This window comes from Pelodiscus sinensis, chromosome 22 (genome assembly GCF_052426305.1).
Source record: "Pelodiscus sinensis isolate ZL-2025 chromosome 22, ASM5242630v1, whole genome shotgun sequence".
In the NCBI taxonomy this organism is placed as follows: Eukaryota; Metazoa; Chordata; order Testudines; family Trionychidae; genus Pelodiscus; species Pelodiscus sinensis.
The window spans coordinates 16,072,075-16,092,461 of NC_143073.1; the positions used below are offsets into that span (position 1 = coordinate 16,072,075).

Below are 20,387 nucleotides of genomic sequence, written 5' to 3' on the forward strand. Positions count from 1 at the left end.
GTTTCCTCCAAGGTGTGTGTGTGTGGGGGGGGGTGCCTGTGTGACATTGTGTGTGTGTGTTTTTTCTCCATCCCTTTCTCTCTCTCATCCCTCCATCCCTCTGCTTTGCTGCTGCCCCCCCCCCCTGCACACACCAGCCTCGCTCACTCGCTCACCAGTCGGTGCCATACAAATTAACCTCGCCAGTTGAAGGACGCCTGGGATTGTGTGTGTGTCTAGGGGGGCCACCTGCCCTCCCCCCTCTCTCCAGAGCGAAGGAGCGTGGCAGACAGCGGCAGAAAAGAAGTTGGCCACCCCCACCAGGGATCTCACCCCATCCTTCTCTCCAGCCTCCAAACACAGACCATTCTTTCTGATCCCAACCCAGCTCCGGTGCCTGATTTTTGGAGATCTCGCCCGTGCTTCGTTATTTTGTCTCCCTTTGCCGCGCTTCTGGAAAGAGCCCCAACCAGCCAAAGGCTGCGGCTTGTGGGGCGGGGGCAGTTTGGACCACAGGGGGTCCGAAATCCTGCTGTGGAAGGGAATTGATTCGCTTATGCTGAGTGCCATTGTGGTTCTTGTCCTGGCCAGAGTCTGGACCTTGACTGTACCTTGACCAAGACATTTGCACTGTGACAAAAAAGAATTGACTACCCTGGTTTGGAAAGGGGGGAGGGATACGACTGGATTTATTAAATGCTCTTCCAGCTCACGCCTCACTGACTACCTCTGGGATTTGCTGAAAAGGGGAGAAAGAAACCAGCAGCCAGCCCCCCACTGGACTAAATTAACCCTGAGCTGGATTCCTAGCTGGGTACTCAGGGCTGTGAATTTGCCCTCTCCAAGAGAGGGGCACGAGGGGAGGGTATAACCCCCACCCAATGGCTCAGCTCTTCCGAGGCATGAGTGCGGCGTAAGAAACTCGCACGGGACCATGGCGGCGCTGGCCAGCTCCTTGATCCGACAGAAACGGGAGATACGGGACCCCGTTGCCAGCCGCCCTGTGGCCCCCCAGCGGAAAGTTTGTCCCCGCGGCACCAAATCCCTCTGCCAGAAGCAGCTGCTCATTTTAATCTCCAAGGTCCGACTCTGCGGCGGGCGGAAGGGACGGCTGGAAAAAACACCTGGTGAGTGATTTCCAAGATGGGGAGAGGGTAAGCAGGCAGTATAGCCCTGTAATGGCCTGATGCCAATGGGAGGGGGCATAATGCAATGTTTGGGCAATTTGCTGCTAATACCCAGGCTTCAATGCCTTGTGCTTACAGCAGGGAGCACTGTGATGAGCCAATAATACTATATACTCCATATACTGTCTGTCTTTCCTTGCAATGCCTGGTGCTAATTGCAGGGGGCACTGTGACAGGTCCGATAACGCTATATACTACATATATTGACAATCTTTCCTTGCAATGCCAGGGGTTAGAACTGGACCTGGCACTGTGCTCCCTGCTGTTGGCACCAGGCATTGCAAGGAAAGATGGTCAATATATGCAGTATATAGTATTATTGGCTCTGTCACAGCTTCCTTTGCTGTTAGCAGCAGTCACTGCAAGGATAGATGGCCAAAAATATACAGTATATCATATTGCCTCCTCCTAATGCTGTATATTCTATATATTGACTATCTTTCCTTGCAATGCCTAATGCTAACAGCAGGGGTGCTGTGACAGCCAGACATGCATTGTATGGCATATATTGACTGGCTTTCCTTTCAATGCTTGGTGCTAATAGCAGGAGGGTACTGTGACAGAGCCAATAATTCTATACACTGGACATTGACCATCTTTCCTGACAAAGCCTGGTGCTAACAGCAGGGGGCACTGTGACAGGTCCAATAACACAATATATATTGACTGCCTTTCCTTGCAATGCCAGTTTTTTGGCTGCAGAGGACTCCATGAACCAATAGTATTTATGGACTACCATGCTGGAAGGGCATTTTGCCAAGATTAGAAATGGAGGAGTTGGATTAGCATGTGCAGTTGGGGATGGGCGCATAGTTCAGTGAAATGGCTTCAGTATATGGACCAGGTTGTATTTAATCTAGAATGCTGTCTGCTGGCCAAAATGTTCACCTAGGATCATTGTTTGCAGAGTGAGAAATTCCAGTGAGTGTTTCATTTGTGGCTCTGGTGGTGTTTCTAGTCTATATTGGGTAAAAGTGCCCACCACTGAGCATTAAGAGTGTTGTGTCTCTCACATAAATAAACCCCACTGATTCTTGGGTTTAAAAACATGGTATGGCCAGTATGGACTGGTCCATATTGGACTCTATCGCTCCCTGCAGGATGAAGTGTGTCTTTATGGACTACTGTTCAGAGATATATGTGCTGTGGACTCATTAGTTTTCAGTCACATTGAACAGACTGGTCTATACTGAGCTAGAATGCGCCCCATTCCCAGAGGAAATTTGTGGAATGACTGTATTGAATGATGCCTCTCTCTGCTACTGCAAGATAAGAGGCAGTGGAGCTCAAGACTCTTGGATTCTCTCTCCAGTTTTGGAAGGAGAGTGGAGGCTGGTGGGTTAGAGCAGGGGAGGCTGGGAGCCAAGGCTCCTGGGTTCTGTCCCTAAGTCCCTTTGGAGCAAAACTTCCATGGGTGAATCATTTCCTTGGGAGAAATAAATCAATTCCAGCTGTAATTTGAGTTTCAAACTTGGCTGGGATTATATGGACCAGTCTGTATTGTGCTTTAGCGCCCCTGAACACATTGTGCTCATTATTTCCCTTGGAGACACCAATCCCAGGGACTTTCTAGGCACTGGTGTGTGAAAGGGCGGAAGCTGCTGTTATATTGGGGAACCAGCCAAGTCCCCCCCTTGGGTGAGGAAGGGGGGGAATGAATCCAAGGGACTGTACCCAGGAGTCTGGGTGGGTGGGACCCAGGGGCAGCAATGTGATAAAACCCTCTCACTCTCTTTTCTCTCTCTGCATTATTCTTTCTTTCCTACTTTCCCTCACATTTCAAGTCCTCCTACTTGCGCATTGCCAGGGTATTATCCTGGCTTCCTGTTGGCATGTTCTTTCTTCCATGCTTTCTCTTCCTTTCCTGGCTCTGTCATTCGCTCCTTCCCTCTGTTTCCTTCTCCTTTTCTTTTGGCCTCCCCTGTAGCCTTCCATTGGTTTCTGTGTCCTCAGTTTCCCCTTTCTGCTGGCTTTCCTTTGTTCTTTCATTCTCTGGCTACAACCTGGGTCAAAACCCATATGATTTCACATTAAAGTCCTCAGGGAAGATTCCCCCTGTCTGCCCCCAATGTTTTGGGGGGCTTCCCAGTTTGTTTTTACAGGGGGAAGCCCTGTCTCCTCATAAACCTAGGACACCATTGCTGCCCATCTTGGCTAAGAAGCATTGCTGAACCTGCCCTCCTGGTTCTCCGTCCCTCCAGATTATTGTCACTAAGGCTTAGACCTAGAGGAGAGAGGCTCCATGCCCCATTCCCTGTCCTCTGCATCCCGGAGCCAGCCAGCTAATCCCTGCCCTGTGGCAGATGGGAGCTGGCACCCCTAGAGAGGACAGGCCCCAGGGGCAATTCCCCATCCCTCCTGAGCCAGCCAGTCCCCACCCTGAGGCCCGATTGGAGTTGGCGCCCCCTAGAGGAGGCAGCGAGCAGGGAGGGTCCATACTAGGACCTTGAGGCCTGGCTGGAATTCCAAAGCCTCCCTGCCAGTACCTCCTGCCATGTCAGCAGCATTTCTGCCTCCCCCTGCATCTCGTTCTGCTTTCCTACCCCTCCCCCACAGCTCTTCACCATTATTATGAGACCCTGCTGGGACCAGTGCCACCTTGGCCCTGGTCCTGCACCTCATTATCCTCCCGTGTCCTTGCTGCTGGCAACGGAGCTGTGCATGGCCCTCGGCCAAGCCCCATGTGCTCTGCAGTACCAGGAGCACAGGGTATGTCCCCCAACCATGCCAGCCCCGGGGAGGAACCCAGGAGTCCTGGCTCCCGGCTCCCTGCTCTGACCCACCAGCCCCCACGCCCCTCCCACAGCTGGGAAAAGAACCCAGGAGTCCTGGTGCACAGACCCCTGCTCTGACCCACCCGCCCTGGACAGGGAAGTTCTCAGAGAAGGAATCCTTAGCCGGTCGAGCAAGGCCTGGTCCCCAGCCACTGTTCCTGGGGCCCAGCCATAATTTTGTTTGTTGTTAGCAGAGCAAGGGACTTGGAAATAGAACTGGCATCTTTCCTGGCCCTGGATGTATCTGGGGGAGCCAATGTGCACCCCCATGGCATGATGCCCCCTGCTCTGCTGTACCCCTCACTCCTGACCTGCAGCCCCTCTAGTCCAGCCAGATGAGCCCTACGCTCCTCCTGAATTGTCTTCCCTGGCTGAATCTTTTCTAGCTCCCATCCGCAGAGCTGATCGAACCCCAGTTATTCCTCCCTCCTCACCGCAACCAATAACCCTTTGCACAGCCAGGCAGCATGTGCACATTAAAATAAATTAAAGTAATTTAAATACATTTGCATACATTAAGAGGGGAAGCGCAGCGCATTGTGGGAGCACAGCTGGTTGGGGGAGTGAAAGGGTGCTTGGAAATAGGCCATTGTGAAATGAAAGGATGGTTAATTATCCAGGGAAAGTCACTGCCTGCCAGCCTTGCCTCCCACCCCAGCCTTGGGCTCTCCCAGCCCTGCCGGTGCCCCTCACTCCTGACTCACAGCCCCATCTGAGGGGCGGGCATTCCTAAGTAGTTTTCACTGTGTGGGTGGCGAACATTCCTGGGCTGCAGCAAGATGGGGAGGGAAGGAAGGGGACAGAGTCCGTCTGTCTGTCCATCCCATGCTCTGCCGCACCAAGTATCCAGCCAGGGCTGGAGTAGCTTCCCTCTCCCCAGCCTGCCCCATTTTTCCTGCTGGGAGAGGCCAGGGCTTGTGTGGCTAGGGTAAAGAGGGTACAGTAACAGCTGGCTCAGCGCAGCTGGGGATCTGGGAGAGGGGGCTGGAGCCAGGCCAGGCTCTGGGCGGCAGAGGTGATGGGAGCATGTAGCGGAATTACAGCATGGCCAGGTGCAATGGGACATTGTGGGGCTGGGGGGAGGAGAAAGGTAGAGAAAGAGAGTTGCAAATGGGAGAGGATGAGAGACCGGGCAGGTGCACACACACTCCTCAACACACATGCATACAGAGCACACACATGTGCAGGCGCGCGCACACCTCGACACACACACAGAGCATACACGTGTGCAGGTGTGCACACACACACTTCAGCATACGCACACAGAGCAGAGACATGTGCAGGCATGCACACAGAGCTCAAGACACACACAGAGCACACACGTGCAGATGTGCACCCAGCTCAGTACAAATGCACACAGAGCACACACGTGCAGGCGCGCACACACCTCCATACACACACAGCATACACGCGTGCAGGTGTGCACACACCTCAACACACATACATACAGAGCACATGTGTGCAGGCGTGCACACACACACTTCAACACACGCACACAGAGCACACACGTGTGCAAGCGTGCACACACACAGCACAAGAGACGCGGCTGGCCCAGAGAGCTATAATTTAGACATGCTGTTGGAGTATGAATTATACAAACCTGCTCATTAAGATGTCCCTTTGCATTTGGCGTACTACAGGACTCCTGGGTTCTCCCCCCAGTTCTGGGAGGGGACTAGGAGCTGGTGAGTCAGAGTGGGGGAGGAAGGGGGGCTGGGAGCCAGGACTCCTGAGTTCCCTCCCTGGGCATGAGACACACCAGGCCCTACCCTCCATGTACCTGTTTTCTGGCTGGTGAAAGACTGTGGGAAGGTCTTACACAGCCCCTCATGGGATCATTGGAGGAGCCCAGATGGGGGCAGGGGATTTGATGGGCTGGTTTTGGTCCTGCATCATCCTCATGTAACCTGCTCCGGTGAAATTCAGAGATGTCTTCCTGGTGATCCCCCCTTTGTGTCCCTGCCTTGCACAGGTTTCTTCTTGTGGGCCTCCCAGCCTTCACCCCGCCACTTCCAGGAGCACCCCCTTGGATTGTGTTTCCCACACAAGTGGATCCCTCACTCTGGGACCCCAGGCACACATATAGCACCAGCAGCCCTTCCCTCACTGTCAGGAGCGAATCAATTGTGCTGCATCCCCATCGTAATGTGTGGCCATAAATCAACACGGCAGGGGCACAGAGGGGTCAGCTGCAAACAGCCTCGGGGAAGGCTGTGCGTGAGCTAAATGCAGTCCAGCGCCCAGTGCCACGCTCTGAGATACCCACGCCTGGGCAACGGCATGGACTACATGGCTCTCAGCAGCAAGTACAGGCTGTGTTCATGAACATAGGCTATTTCTAGACTGCAGAATTATATTGGAAAAAGATATGCAAATTACGAACTGCAATTTGTGTATCTTTTTCCGCTTTTTTTTTTTGGAAGAGGCTTTTCCAAGATTTGACCCCTCTACATGGGGCCAAATTTCGGAAAAGCCTCCTGTGACATAGTGTTGGTACCTTGCTGGTTGCTAGGCTGGGGCTGTGGGTGACCCCCACTGGCTGCTGTCTGTACCACGGCCCAGCAGAGTAGCTGATGGGACAGGGAGGTAACCTGTTCGACCAGTTACCTCCCAGGGAGAGAAACAATGGAAGGAGGGGAGGTCAGCCCTGGCTGGGGGACAGAGCTGGAAGGGACATTTTTAGTTTCTGTCTGGTAACATGGAGGAAGCAACCTACGAGAGGGTCTGGGATTTAGGGGCCCAGTCTCCCCCATCTCAAGGGGGGCTGAGGCATCCTAGGCCTGCCCTGTAACCAGATTACATCTATACTGTGCTGTATCCTGGAGAAGCAATAAACTCCCTCCATTCTACTGGCTGGTGGAATCCGTTCGTGCCACTACGGGAGGCGAGGGAACTCCGCCACACCTCCTCTTTCAGAACATCCCTTATTCTTAATACAATGAGGAATACCGGGATGTTGGAAGAACACGTCCGCTTTTTCAGAAACTGTTCTGAAAAAGCGGACGCGTTCCTTGGACATGGCATAGCTTTTCCGGGATACTTCTGGCATCCCAGGAAAGCTCTTCAGAGTAGACATAGCCATACACACAGACTGTGTGCATGGGTACACGCACAGACTGTATGCATAGGTACATGCACAGACTGTATGCATAGGTACATGCACAGACTATGAGGGCAGGGGACTGGACTCGATGACCTCTCGAGGTCCCTTCCAGTCCTAGTATTCTATGATTCTATGATTCTATGCACGGGTACACAAACAGACTGTGTACACAGACACATGCACAGATTGTGCATGGATAAATGCACAGGCTGTGTACACAGGTACATGCACAGACTGTATGCATGGATACATGCAGACGCTGACCGTATTAAAGGATCCATGTAAGTATAGGCCATATGCATGGATACCTGCATATGCAGGCTATGTGCATGAACACATGCAGGCTGTGTGCATAAATATGTGCACAGGGAGTCTGAGTGCACGATACACATAGAGGCTGTATGCATGGTACATACAGGCTGTATGAACAGATGCATGCACATGTGCAGGCTGTATGCACACAGGTGCATGTGCAGGCTGTATGCTCAGATGCACACATGTAGGTTATATGCATGAACACAAATGTGCAGGCTGCATATGCTCCACACAGGCACTAGGACACCTGCTTCACTGCGGCACTTACACACACAAACCCAACAGGAACAACTGCACACTCACCTTAGCTACATGGCCATACTCATTAGCACACACACACACAGCCCTACACGCTCCTCATGTCTACATCCACTCCTGTGTGTACACAAAAGCACAGAGACAACATCACACAACCACACATCTTCCACCACGTGGCCCAGCACAGTCTCCCCCTCAGAGACAGCTACACACACAGATGTCTGCACACACAGCTACACATAAAGACTCTGCTTCATACACACAACACACATGACACAACTGTGACCTCAGTAGTGGTGGGGGGAGGGTGCTGGGAGTCAGGACTCCTGGGTTCTCTCCCTGGCTATTGTGAGGTAAGTGTCTGTGGCTGCCTGCAGGATTCTAGGCTAAAAGGGGCAAGAGAGAATCAGAAAATTATGGAGCATCTTTTATTTATCTGCCAGCCGCTTTCTGCATCACTGCTTGTCCTGCTCTCTGGGGTCCCATGGGGGGCCCTGTCAGAGTTAATTTCACTCCAGCACCCTTCACAGCAACACAAACAATACATCTTCCAGCACACCCTGCCTCTGCCAGGGGCTGGGGGAGGCTGGAGGAGCAGTGCCTAGTGGTGAGAACAGGGCATGCTGGCAAGCCAGACTCCTGGGTTCTCTCCCAGTTCTGAGAAGGGAGCAGAGGTTGGTGGTTTAGAGCAGGGTGGGTGGGCGCCAGTAACTCTGGGTTCTATTCCTGTCTTAGTCCCAACCCTTCTGCATGCCCTGGTACAAGTCATGTCAGGGCCCTGTGCCTCAGTTTCCCCACTGCTGTGCATTCAGAGAACAGTATCTGAGTGCTGAAATGCCTATTGAATGGCAAGAATCATTGTCATATTTTGCTGGTGGCTTATCAATATGCCCCATATCTCGGCGCTCTACTTTCCAACTCACACACAGTGCAGCCCTCTATTAAACTACTGTCAGCACTGTACATAGGATCTATTTGAAAACTATTCCTCAGAATTTTTCATTGCTCATTCCTGGGCCAGTCTGACATGATCTAATCGCTGTCTATTGCTCCCTATAAGAATAATCTTTTATTCGGTTACTTTTTACCACTTACAATATTTATCCAGCTCCAGTCCTGCTTTAACAATGTTTTTTTTTTAATCTGGGAATTTCACATTTAATATTTTCACATGAACTTTTATATTTACAGTCTGATCATTACACATATGTTCTCTAAGAAACATTTTCTTCTGTAATATCTTTCACTTCTCATATAAACCAATTTTTGTCATCTGGGGGAGTTGTTCTTTTCCCCTGTGTCCCCTGTGAATGTATACAGGTATTGATTTAAATGTGGTAAGAGCTTCTCCATCTTAACAAAGGTTTTGTTTGTGTTTTGCTTAGGCAAATCCTCCATTTCTGTGTGAAATTCCTTGTCTTTATGTATTGATTTATCGTGACTGATATTTTGTCAATGGTCACAAGGTTTTCTGTTTGGAATTGCCTTCATTTTTTACACACAAAATCTATATTTAGTGATTTTAAATTCAAGTCTTCATAAAGCTTTTGGTCTATAATGTCCTTGTTTTTTCATATAAAATATTATATTTATTGCTTCAAAGTTAAGGATGTTTCCTCAGTCTTAATCAAGTGTTTTATTTGGTAAATTCCTCCATTTTTCATTTGAGTATTTGTATTTATTGATTTAAAATTACTGCTACTTTCCAACAGCCTGTTTTCCTCTGGGGATTTTTCTTGGTTTTTTTTCATATGAAATTTTATAGTGAGGGATACTTTGTCAACTGAGTTTTGGGGTTGGAATTGCCTTCATACCTGCATTGATTAATTGAAAACTGTATATTCTTTCTGAAGCTTAGCAAAGTTTTGTTTACATATTGTCTTAGATTTTCATACAGAATTTCTTTACAGATTTAAAATTACTGGTACTTCCTTAATCTTCACAAAGATTTGTTTGGGAATGGCCATAGTTTTTCATCCTAAAGACTCTATTTATTGATTTAAAAGTAGTGATACTTCTCCATCTTAACAAAGTTTTTGACTGGGAATTTTCTTAGATTTTCATGTGACAATCTGTTTACTAATTACCAATACTTTCTCAATCTTCACCAAGATTTCTTTGGGAGTTGCCTTAGTATTGCATCTGAATGTCTGTCTCTATGGATTTTAACTTAATGTCTGTGCTCCAGCATATGACATTTTCTGCTAGTTGTTGTAAAGTTCCTGGTGTTTTTTCAACATTCCTCAAGGCTTTTCTCTGGTATTTCCCATTGTTGCTCATACAAAATTCTGTCTGGCCATCATTAAAAGTTCCTGATGCTTTTCCTCAGCCTTAATGAAGTCATAAGGCTACGTCTATGTCTACACTTCAGGTATCCCAAAATAGCTATTCCTCATCTTTTGAACGCAGCCGTCACTTTGAAATATAATGGGCTGACTATTCTGACGTCCCTGTAAACCTCATTCCACGGGGAGTAAGGGGCATTTTGGAATAGTGGGTTATTTTGAAATAAATGCTGTGTAGACAGAGCCGATATTATATGCTATTTTGAAATTAGCTCGAAATAAGCTATGCAGTTTGTGTAGCTCAAATTGCGTATCTTATTTTGAGCTCCGGGTGCAGTGTAGACACACCCCAAGGGAGCACTTCCTCCTGGCCACTGGATAATCTACTTTCTGTTCTCTCCTCGGCTCCCATCTCCACACCCCTCCCTCAGAGCCGCAGCTGAAGGGGATCGTGACCAAACTCCTCTGCCGACACGGTTTCTACCTCTGCATGCACCCAGATGGCAGCATCGATGGGACAAAAGAAGATACCAACAACTTCAGTGAGTGGCAACCAGGCAAGGCTGGTAGGATACAGGCCATCCTCGCTGTAAGTCCAAGATACATTCCAAAAAACTTGGACTTATAGCAAAGCAACTTGCAGCGGGGAATTTTTTCCCCACAGCTTACTTCCATTGGCGCAAATTGGGGTTGGGTTTTTTTTGTGCAACTTAAGAGCGGGGAATGGGAGGGCTTATAATGCATCAGTTCCTACAAGTGTCAACGACTTTAGTGCGGAACGGATGTATACCAGGGCGACTTATAGTGGGGATGCTGTGTACGCAGCATTAGGCTGGATGGGGGCAATCCAAGCAGCAGGGAGTGGGGTGGGCAGTTCTGCTGCAGGAGTTGCTATACTGAGAGGGCAAAAGGGGATCTCTCCATTCCAGCCCTCCCATGCTGGCTTCTCTGTCTTCCCATCTTCCACCTTCCCTCGGCTAGCCCCATCTCTGCCCTGCCTCCTCTTGTGATCCCCAGAGCCCACCCCGCATCCTCATCCCTTTTGCCTCTCACTCTCCTGGCCAGCTGTGTCTCCCGCCCCATCCCTCTGCACCTCCATCCACTTTCTCCCTGCCAGGCCCCCCCTCTCCTCCCACATTACCCTCCCAGCCACATAGCTGGCCTTGGGGTGGGAATGGGGCCCGGGGCCCATCTAGGGTTGCCAGATGGTTTCAACAAAAATAGCGGATACACTTGACATTACATCACAATCTACATTATATCTTATTTAGAAAATACCGGACATTTCTAGTCTCTCATTTATATTTTCTCAATTTGTTTCCTGAACAGAAAGCTCAAATACTGGACTGTCTGGTTCAAAACCAGACACCTGGCAACCCTAGGCCCGTCCCCTTTAGAGGGCACCAGCTCCTACTCGGGGACTGGCTGGCTCGGGGGGGGGGGGGGTGGGAAATGAGGCCTGGAGTCTGTCCCTCCTAGGTAGGGTCAGCTCCTATCTGGCCTCAGGGTAGGGACTGGCTGGCTCGGGAGGGGGGGGGGGGGGAATGAGGCCTGGAGTCTGTCCCTCCTAGGTAGGGTCAGCTCCTATCTGGCCTCAGGGTAGGGACTGGCTGGCTCGGGGGGGGGGGGGGGGGGGGGGAAATGAGGCCTGGAGTCTGTCCCTCCTAGGTAGGGTCAGCTCCTATCTGGCCTCAGGGTAGGGACTGGCTGGCTCAGAGGGCGGGAGGGGGGGAATGGGGCAGGGGCCTGTCAACAGCACATCATGTGCGTAGAGGAAATGTGTAAATCTTCCTTTCATTGAGCTGGGAACGGGAGGTGGAGGTGGGTTGTCTCTGCTCCCGGAGGGCCCTGAATATTCAGCTGGGATTGCAAAACAGGGGATTCAATATCTAGAACACGGTGCTCGCCCGCTACTGAGAAGGCTTGACATGGAGGAGGAATAAATCCAGCTCTGCAGAAGAATGGGGAGGGGGAGGTATTATGCCTGAAGTCCAGGGTCCAGGAACCGGTTCTGCAAAATCAGGCAGTGGGAATTCGAACTGGCCAGTCCCTGCCCTGGGGCTGGGTGGGAGCCAGTGTCCCCCCGGACAGGACAGGCCCCATGGCCCATTCTCTTCTTGCTGCTTGTCTGGAGCTGATGCCTTGCTGTCTGTCTGTCTGGTCTCCCACAGCTCTCTTTAACCTGATCCCTGTTGGACTGCGTGTGGTCGCCATCCAGGGCACCAAGTCGGGGCAGTATATCGCCATGAATGCAGAGGGCTACCTCTATACCTCCGTGAGTGTCAGTCCCTCGATCCAGCTTTCTGACTGAAGCAACGGTTGGTGGGAGGCCTGGGTCCAGAGCGGTGATGTGGCCAATAGGGGCATGATCCTCTCTCCCAGCAGAGGGTGCTGCCTCCTGGGTGGGACTAGTGGTGGGTAGCAACAGTTTTTCCCCAGGGAGGCAGATTGGAGCATCTATTGATGAAACCTGGGGGGACAGGGTGTTAGTGGCTAATAAATATGAAGTAGCCTCTCTCTGCCAGCAGGTGAGGTAGTGCAGGCCAGAGGGGTCCCTCCATGTAAGACGAGCTGTGTTCCTCTCTGTCCCCAGCAGGTGGGACTCAGCCCAAGCCTGCCCCCCCCCCAGCTGTACCCACATCTTTCTTCACCCTCAACAGGGAGACACCCAGACCTACCCCACCCCATGCACACTCAGACCGAGCTCTGCTCCCAATTCCCAAACATAGGGTTCAAGGGGGGCGCAGAACCTAGTTTCCCAGCTGTTCCCCCCCCCCAGAACCCCCACTTTGTCTCATATAGGGTGTGCTGAGATAGCAAAGCCCCCCCACAATTCTCTTCCTCAGGCCTCATGGTAGCTGGTCAGCCGATGCTGTGTTAAATTTAGCAGCTGGCCTGATTTTAGGGAACTCCTGGGAGAGCCCAAGAAAATCTGCCACTCCTCCCCAATCAGGGAGCAATCACGTGCGCCAACAGCATCCCCACACACTGTGCAAGCCCATCTGGCCAGGTCTTTCTGACTCCCTTGCTCTGTGGCTCTCCATCGCACTGGTAAAGGTGTTTCTCCCACCAGCCCCCGGCTCATCCATTGGCCATGGTGCAGCACCAAGGTTGGGGAAAGCTGGACAGCCGGCCTGCGAAGCTGTGTGGAATCTTAGCTTTCAGCATAGCCAGGGATAGCAGGATGGGAGGGAGAACAATGCCGAATGTGGTGCTGTGTCACAGGCAGGAAAAATAGTGGTGAATAGGCTGATCGGGAAAACAACAGTAAATGTGGTACAGACAATGAAAGTAAGACTGAATGTGATGCTGATATAGTGAAAATAACAGTGAACATGGTGCTGATAGGAAAATAACAGTGAATGTGTCACTGCTAGGGAAAATAATGGTAAACTTGGCACTGATAGTAAAAATAATAGTGACTATGGTGCAGACAAGGAAAATAACAGTGAACATGGTGCTGATAGTCAAACGTGTGGTGCTGATACTGAAAATAACCGTAAAGGTGGCCCTATGCTACTGACAAGGAGCTACACACAGCCCTTCTAGTTAGCCAGCTCCATGCACCTAATTTACTTTATTGTTCATCAATTCCCATAGATGCCCTCCCCATCCATCGATCCATCCATCCTTCTCTTGCTCATATGTTCTTTCTTTCTTTCTTTCTTTCTTTCTTTCTTTCTTTCTTTCTTTCTTTCTTTCTTTCTTTCTTTCTTCTCCCAGGCTCACTTCACTGCCGAGTGCCGGTTCAAGGAGTGCGTCTTCGAGAACTACTATGTCATGTATTCCTCCACCCTGTACCGCCAGCGTGAGTCTGGACGGTCCTGGTACTTGGGCATCAACAAAGAGGGCCAGGTCATGAAGGGAAACCGAGTCAAGAAAACCAAAGCTGCTGCCCACTTCGTGCCCAAGCTATTGGAAGGTGAGGGAGGGTGTGAGCAGGGACAAAGGGGAGGGGGCTAGATGGACTAATAGGGGATGTACAATAGAAACATCCCCGTTTTCCTCCACCCATGCACACTGCTCTTTCTTCCCCCACATGCTATGTCTGGCATGGGTACACTGCCCCTCCCTCCACCAAACTTCCACCCTCAGCCAGCTGTTCTGTACCAGGCTAGGAAAAAGTACTGCAGAAAGGGATCTAGAGGTCATAGTGGACCACAAGCTAAATATAAGTTAGCAGCATTGACCCTGTTGCAAAAAACCCAAACCTCATTCTGGGATGCAGTAACAGGCGTGTTGTAAACAAGACATGAGAAGTAATTCTTCCACTCTACTCTGCACTGATTAAGCCTCAATTGGAGTATTTGTGTTCAGTTCTGGGCACCACATTTCTGGAAAGATGTGGAGAAATTGGACAGGGTACAGCGAAGAGCAACAAAAATGGTTAAAGGTCTAGAAAACATGGCCTATGGGGGAAGATTGAAAAAACTGGGCTTGTTTAGTTTGGAAAAGAGAAGCCTGAGAGGGGACATGATAGCAGCTTTCAAGTACCTAAATAGATGTTACATGGAGGAGGGAGAACAAATATTTTCCTTGAATCTGATGATGAACAATGGGCTTAAATTGCAGCAAGGGAGTTGCCTTCCAGTCCTGTGATTCTAGTATTCTATAATTCTATGCAAACTTGTTTCATGCAAATGCCCCCATGTGATCTTTCTGGGTGATAGGGTGGCTGGGGCAGCCAATCTCGAGCCATCCCCCACTTCCCTCTTCTCTGTGTATGTCTCTCCCCACCTCTGCAGTGGCCATGTACCGCGAGCCATCACTCCACAACGTGGTGGAACCCTCAGCAGCCAGGAAGCCAGACGAAACCGGTGCCCCCAGCAAAGAGACAGCCAAGCCTCAAGCCACGTAACCCTGAGGTTGGGGAGGGGCATCCGCACTGCTCCAGCACCGCCCCTCCCTTACACATTCCTGCTCTGGCCCCCCTTTGCTCAGGACATCTGCCTACCTACATTCAACCTCTGGACCTCAGAAAAAAATTATGCTGTGGAGGGTGTCATACCCTTTTCCACCACTGGGGGCAACATTGCCCTGCTGAAGAAATGATGAGATCTGTGTGTCTGTATGTGGTCTTCCATGCCAGCTGAGAACTTGACTCCCTGTTCAGCCAGCACTGGTGATACTGGAAAAGCTTCTGATCCACCCGAGCTTCCTTTGCAGCAATAATTGTGCGCTACCTTTTCCCACCAACGGATGGCGACATTGGGAAAGAGTTGGCTGCACCTAACCTTCTTTTGCAGCAATAAGAGTGTGCTATCTTTTTCTGCCACTGGGTGGCAGGCAACACTGGAAAAGCAACCAATCAACATGAGCTTTCTTTGCAGCAATAAAGGTGCTTGCCTCTTTCCACCACATTGTCAAACTACAGGCTGGGGGGCAGGAAGAATGTTTATAACATTCTTGACCCTTGTTGCATTGGGAAGGATTATTCTATGTGCCACCTGCCCTTGCAAGGAAAAGGGCATAATGCCTTTTCCCACCTGCAAATGGCAACATTGGGAACAAATCTTAGAAGCATCACCTTCCATTGCACAAAGTACAATTACGCTTCTCGACCGCTGCCGTGCAGCAACACTGTCATGTCGCGAAAGGACGTTCTAGTTGCGACCTTCCATTCGCAATAAAAGGCCATGATGCAGCCAAGGATGGAGACACAAGGGAAAAAATGTTTTAGACGCTGGCATTCATGGCAACAAAAATGTGCAGTACCCTTTTCACCCAGCTGAGGGGGCACAGGGGAGACACAGGGATACAAATGTTTCCATGGCAACAGGTGCAGTTATTCTTCTCAGCCTCAAGGGGATGCCACTGTTGTGCCAAGGAAACCGTTAATGTTTTCCACATGACTTGCCACAGCAACACAAGGCATCAGGGCACTACCTGGCATGACACTGCCATGCTGGGGAGAGACTACTGTACTCTATGTGCCACTTTCCCTTGCAATAAAAAGACAGCCGAGGAGCCTTTTCTACCAGCAGGTGGTGACACTGCGACATCAGGAAAAAGGCTCTTCCACCCCTCAATTTGATACCCTTTGTCTCCACTAGGTGGCAATATTGTCACAGCAATGTTCTAAATATGACCTTCCAGGCAGCATTCACCTAGGTGTTATACCTTCCCTGACCACCAGGTGGGTGACAGTATCACGGGGGGGGAGGGGAGATTTATAGCCATCCAGTCTGGATTTCTTTGCCATTTGATGGAAATGACAAGCCAATATGGGAGAGGGGAGGCTGTAGCAACAGGAAACTCTGCTCCCCTTTCCCACAAGTCCCACCTCCTCTAACATGCCAAATGCTATAGGACCTATAGCATTTGTACATGGGTCTGCAATAACAGGAGACAAAGCCAGCAAAGACAACCTCATCCAAACTCCAGGACAATCAGACAGGGGTTGGAGGCTGTTGTGAACAAGGAGGTTGTGAGTTTTCTTTCCTTGTTGGACACCCATTGTATTTTATTGCTTAGTGGCAGGGAGGTGTGGATGGGGGGCAAAGCCTCTTTCTGTTCCCCTGAGGCCAGGCATTTTTAATTATCTCACTCAGGTCCCCTAATACATGTATTGGCCATGTCCCAGAACTGGGGTGAGAACCTAGGAGTCCTGGCTCCCACCCGCCCTGCTCTAACCACCAGCCCCCACTCCTCTCCCGGAGCTGGTGACGGAACCCAAGAGTCCAGAATCCCAGCCTACCCATCCCCCACTCTGGCTATAACCCACTCCACCCCATTCCCTTCCTAAAGACAGGACTCCTGGGGTCTCTCTTCATCTCTGGGACAGAAGTGAAGGCTGGTGCATTAGACCCAGTCAAGACTCCTGGGCCCTGCCCCCAATTTCACCTTTTGACCCATGCACACACTCCTGGGGCAGCCCAACCTCCTAAGGCAGTGATGTCCCTCAGCCTTGTTTGAGTCACCTGGCTACAGCCACCCAGCTGATCCAGCTGTGAGCCATACACAGAATACCTACCTACAGCACTCCTGGCGCAGAGGGGCAGAAACGAACCATAGCTATTGGGGGCAGCCCCCCAGTTCTTCTTGACAGGCAATAACAGGAGCTTGGAAGAACTCAGGAATATTGAGGTGGCCCCTTTGCTGTCACAGTAATTTCTCCTCTTAAGACTTGGGTGTAACTGTTCTCATGGGGCGGGGGGTTCGGCAGGGAGGTCACAAGGAGGCAGTGTAAGGTGTGTGACATGCGGGACCAGTTGTGAGTCGGGCTAGTTGTGTGCCCAGCCAGCAGGGGGGCAGTAAATACACACACAGACCAGGGCTCATCCCCTCTAGCAGGGGGCAGCACCTAGCCTCTACCTTCCTGTGCACTCTCTTTGGGATGGGCCTGGGGGACATCAGGGGGCGCTCTCTCCTGGTAGGCAGGGCTGGCTGAGGGCAACACTAGGGGGTGCGGTGGGGCAGGGTAGGAAGGGGTGAGAAGCTGGGGGGGGGGGCTACTGAGATAGGGGAGGGGAGTTTCCTGTGTCTTCTCTGTGTATTTTGTACAAGAAACTGACACTTTGTATCTCTCTGTATAGCTGTGACACCCCCCCCTCCCCCGCAGGCCACATCCTGCCCCCAACCAGCTACACTTGATGGGGCAGGGGAACATGGGCCCCTTTTATCCCCCTCTTTCTGTGTCCATATCCCCCGGGTCTCCTCCCTCTTTCCCCAGCTCCCTTCACCCTCCCTAGTCCCTCTTATTGCCCCTCCCCCTCCATTCCCAACTCCTACTCCCTCTCCTCTCTTTGCCTGTCCCTCCTGTTACTGCCCCTCAAGGCCCCTCCCCCATTCCCTATTTTCCTCCCCTCGCTCCCTTTTATAGCCCCTGCTTTTCCTTCCAGCCCCTCTCTGCCCCACACCCTGTCCCTGCACTGATAGCAATAAGGGCCCGCTCTGCACCCTCAGGTCCCTGCATGAGAGTCAGCCCCTTCCTGTTGCAATAACTGCCCCAATCTGTCCCCTCCCCCCCTTTGTGCAAAGGGGCTGGGGCTCCCCAGACCTGCACAAGCAAGAGAATAAATCACATTTCTATGAATCTACCCGGCTCCATGTGGCTCTGTGGGACTGTGAGCCAGGATCCAGCTCCGGGATTTATGTATCTCTGAAGGGGGGAGGGGCTGTATGGGATGCTGAACCAGGATCCAGCTCTGTATTCTACCTGTGTCTTAAGTGGGATGGGGCTGCTTGGGACTCTGAGCTGGGATCCATTGCTGTGGGGGCTGTGCTGACTCCTGTATGGTGCCTGGAATGTACCCCAGTTCCCTGCCCAAGGGGGAGCAAGTTACCTTCCAGCTCTGATCTAGGAGGCTACTGTGTCTAGCTGCAAGGTTATCCATCTCTGGGCCAAGTGGCTGCCGCTTAACTCCATTCTAAGTCACACCTGGATTCAGTTCCAGGCCTTCCAGTTGGCCAGCAAGGAAGACTGGAACCAGCCAGGGTTTTCCTCATCCCCAAGGGAGACTCCAGGCCACAGGGAAATCCAGTTCCAGGCTTCACCTGTCTACTCATCCGCCATCACCCTCTGTCCCCCATTCTCCTGACCCCAACCGCTTTACCCATCTTCCATGCATTGCTTCCTCTACCTATCTCCTCTCCATCTTTCTCTCTCTGCACATACCCCTATCTGTCTGTCTGTCTGTCTATCCCCACACACACCATCTAATCTTATCTAATCTATCTATCTATCTATCTATCTATCTATGTGGCCAAGGATCCATCCAGCCAGTGTCCTGTCTGCCGACAGTGGCCTATGCCAGGTGCCCCAGCGGGAGTGAACAGAGCAGAGAACCATCCAGTAATCCAGCCCCTGTCACCCATTCCCAGCTCCTGGCAAACAGAGGCTGGGCCCCCATCCCTGCCCAGCCTGGCTAATAACCACTGAGCAACCTATCCGCATGGACCAGCTGGGCTCTCTGCCCAGCTAAAATCTATGCCCCTCCCCCAGGCTGTGTGTCCGAATGTCCCTGGGGCTCCTTTCCCTCCCCCTGTGAGTTCTGGGTCCCAAAGGGTTAAAGATCTACCCCTAGTCCAGAACAGGTGGTGCCTGCAGTCTGGTGGCCCTCTGGCTTATCCCCACTGTGGGTAAGTGCAGGATGTCCCTTGCCCAGGCCCCAGCAAGAATCAGGGGGCACCTGGCTCAGCTACAGAGCAGGAAATGGGTCCAGAGAGAGATCAGGTTGAGCCATGGGCTATGGGGTGAGGTACAGGGACATGGATTAGAGGTAGGAGTGGAGGTGGTTGGGGTGTGGGATGGATAGATGGTGTGGATACATAGAGGACATGGATGGATGGATGGGGGGTTTGTGGGGGAAGATGATGTGTGGGGATGAATGGATAGAGAGGTTGTCTGGGAATGGATGGATGGATGACTTGCATCACAGAACTGGGGAGGGGGATGGATGATGGCTGTGGATGGATCAATGGAGAAATAGGTGGATGGATGGAAGTGGGGGTTGGATGGATGGACAGAGATGGGGGTTGGATGGGTAGAGAGGTGGATGGATGGATGGAGGCAGGTAGGGGTTGGTTGGATGGATGGATGGACAGAGATGGGGTTCGGATGGGTGGAGGTGGGGATTGGTTGGCTGGATGGCTATGGATGGATAGGTGCAGAGATGGGTGGATGGAGAGGTGGGGGCTGGCTGGCTGGCTATGGTTGGCTGGGTGCAGAGATGGGTGAATGGGGAGGAAGGGGGTTGGGGAGTGCTGGGTTCTCTCTTCAGCTCTGGGAGGGGAGGTTGGTGGGTGACAGCAGGGGGAGGGCCCAGCAGCCTGGCTCCCATCCCTCATGTTCTCACCTCTAGCTCACATCCTCTTCTTCAGAGCTGGGACCCTCGTGACCCCAAACCCTTCAGATTTACCTTGGGTTGTGTAGATCAGCAGATCATCACCTCAATAATGTGGTCCAAGACCACCCCGAGTTGATGGGTTTCCCAGGCTGTCAAATCTCCCCCACCTAGCCCGGCTTGACCCCAGGCATGGTAGCATACCCCCTCCTCCCATGGCAGCATGTCTGCTGGGGGTGGCCAATGTACCCTGTCCAGGGCAGGTGGTGCTAGGGGCTGGAAATGGGGCTGACCAATTCTCAGGCCCCTGGAGAGAAGGAGAAGTGGACACAACTCAGAGGGAAGGTGAATTTGTGTGTCACACATGCCTGTCTCCCCCACCAGAGCCACATAGTGCTGACAGGCCAAACCCCCCTTCCAGGTGGAACAGAACTGAGAAACCAGGACAGATACCAAAATTGAGAGTCCTGGGTTCTCTTCCCTGGCTTTGGGAGGGAAGTGGAGGCTGGTGGGTTAGAGTGGGGGAGCATCAAGGGGCTGGGAGTCCTAGCTCCCAATGCCCCCTGCTTCCCCAGAGACTATCTCCCCCTCTCTGACTACTTGTCCTCTCTCTGAGACCTCTCCCAGCCCCCTGGAACCTCTCCCCCTCTCTACGGTCACCTCCATTCCCTGCAAATTATGGAGACAATCCCCTCCTCCAA

At 51.6% G+C, this 20,387-nt stretch overlaps 1 protein-coding gene across 1 annotated transcript; it reads left to right on the top strand.

The window, feature by feature from the left end:
* FGF11 (fibroblast growth factor 11) lies at positions 1 to 15,103 on the top strand. Its single transcript, XM_006112147.4, has 5 exons — positions 1 to 1,106; positions 10,333 to 10,443; positions 12,073 to 12,176; positions 13,625 to 13,823; positions 14,647 to 15,103. The coding sequence occupies exons 1-5, from the start codon at positions 914 to 916 to the stop codon at positions 14,757 to 14,759; spliced, it is 720 nt and encodes a 239-aa protein (XP_006112209.2). The 5' UTR covers positions 1 to 913; the 3' UTR covers positions 14,760 to 15,103.
* Positions 15,104 to 20,387: the final 5,284 nt, after the last annotated feature.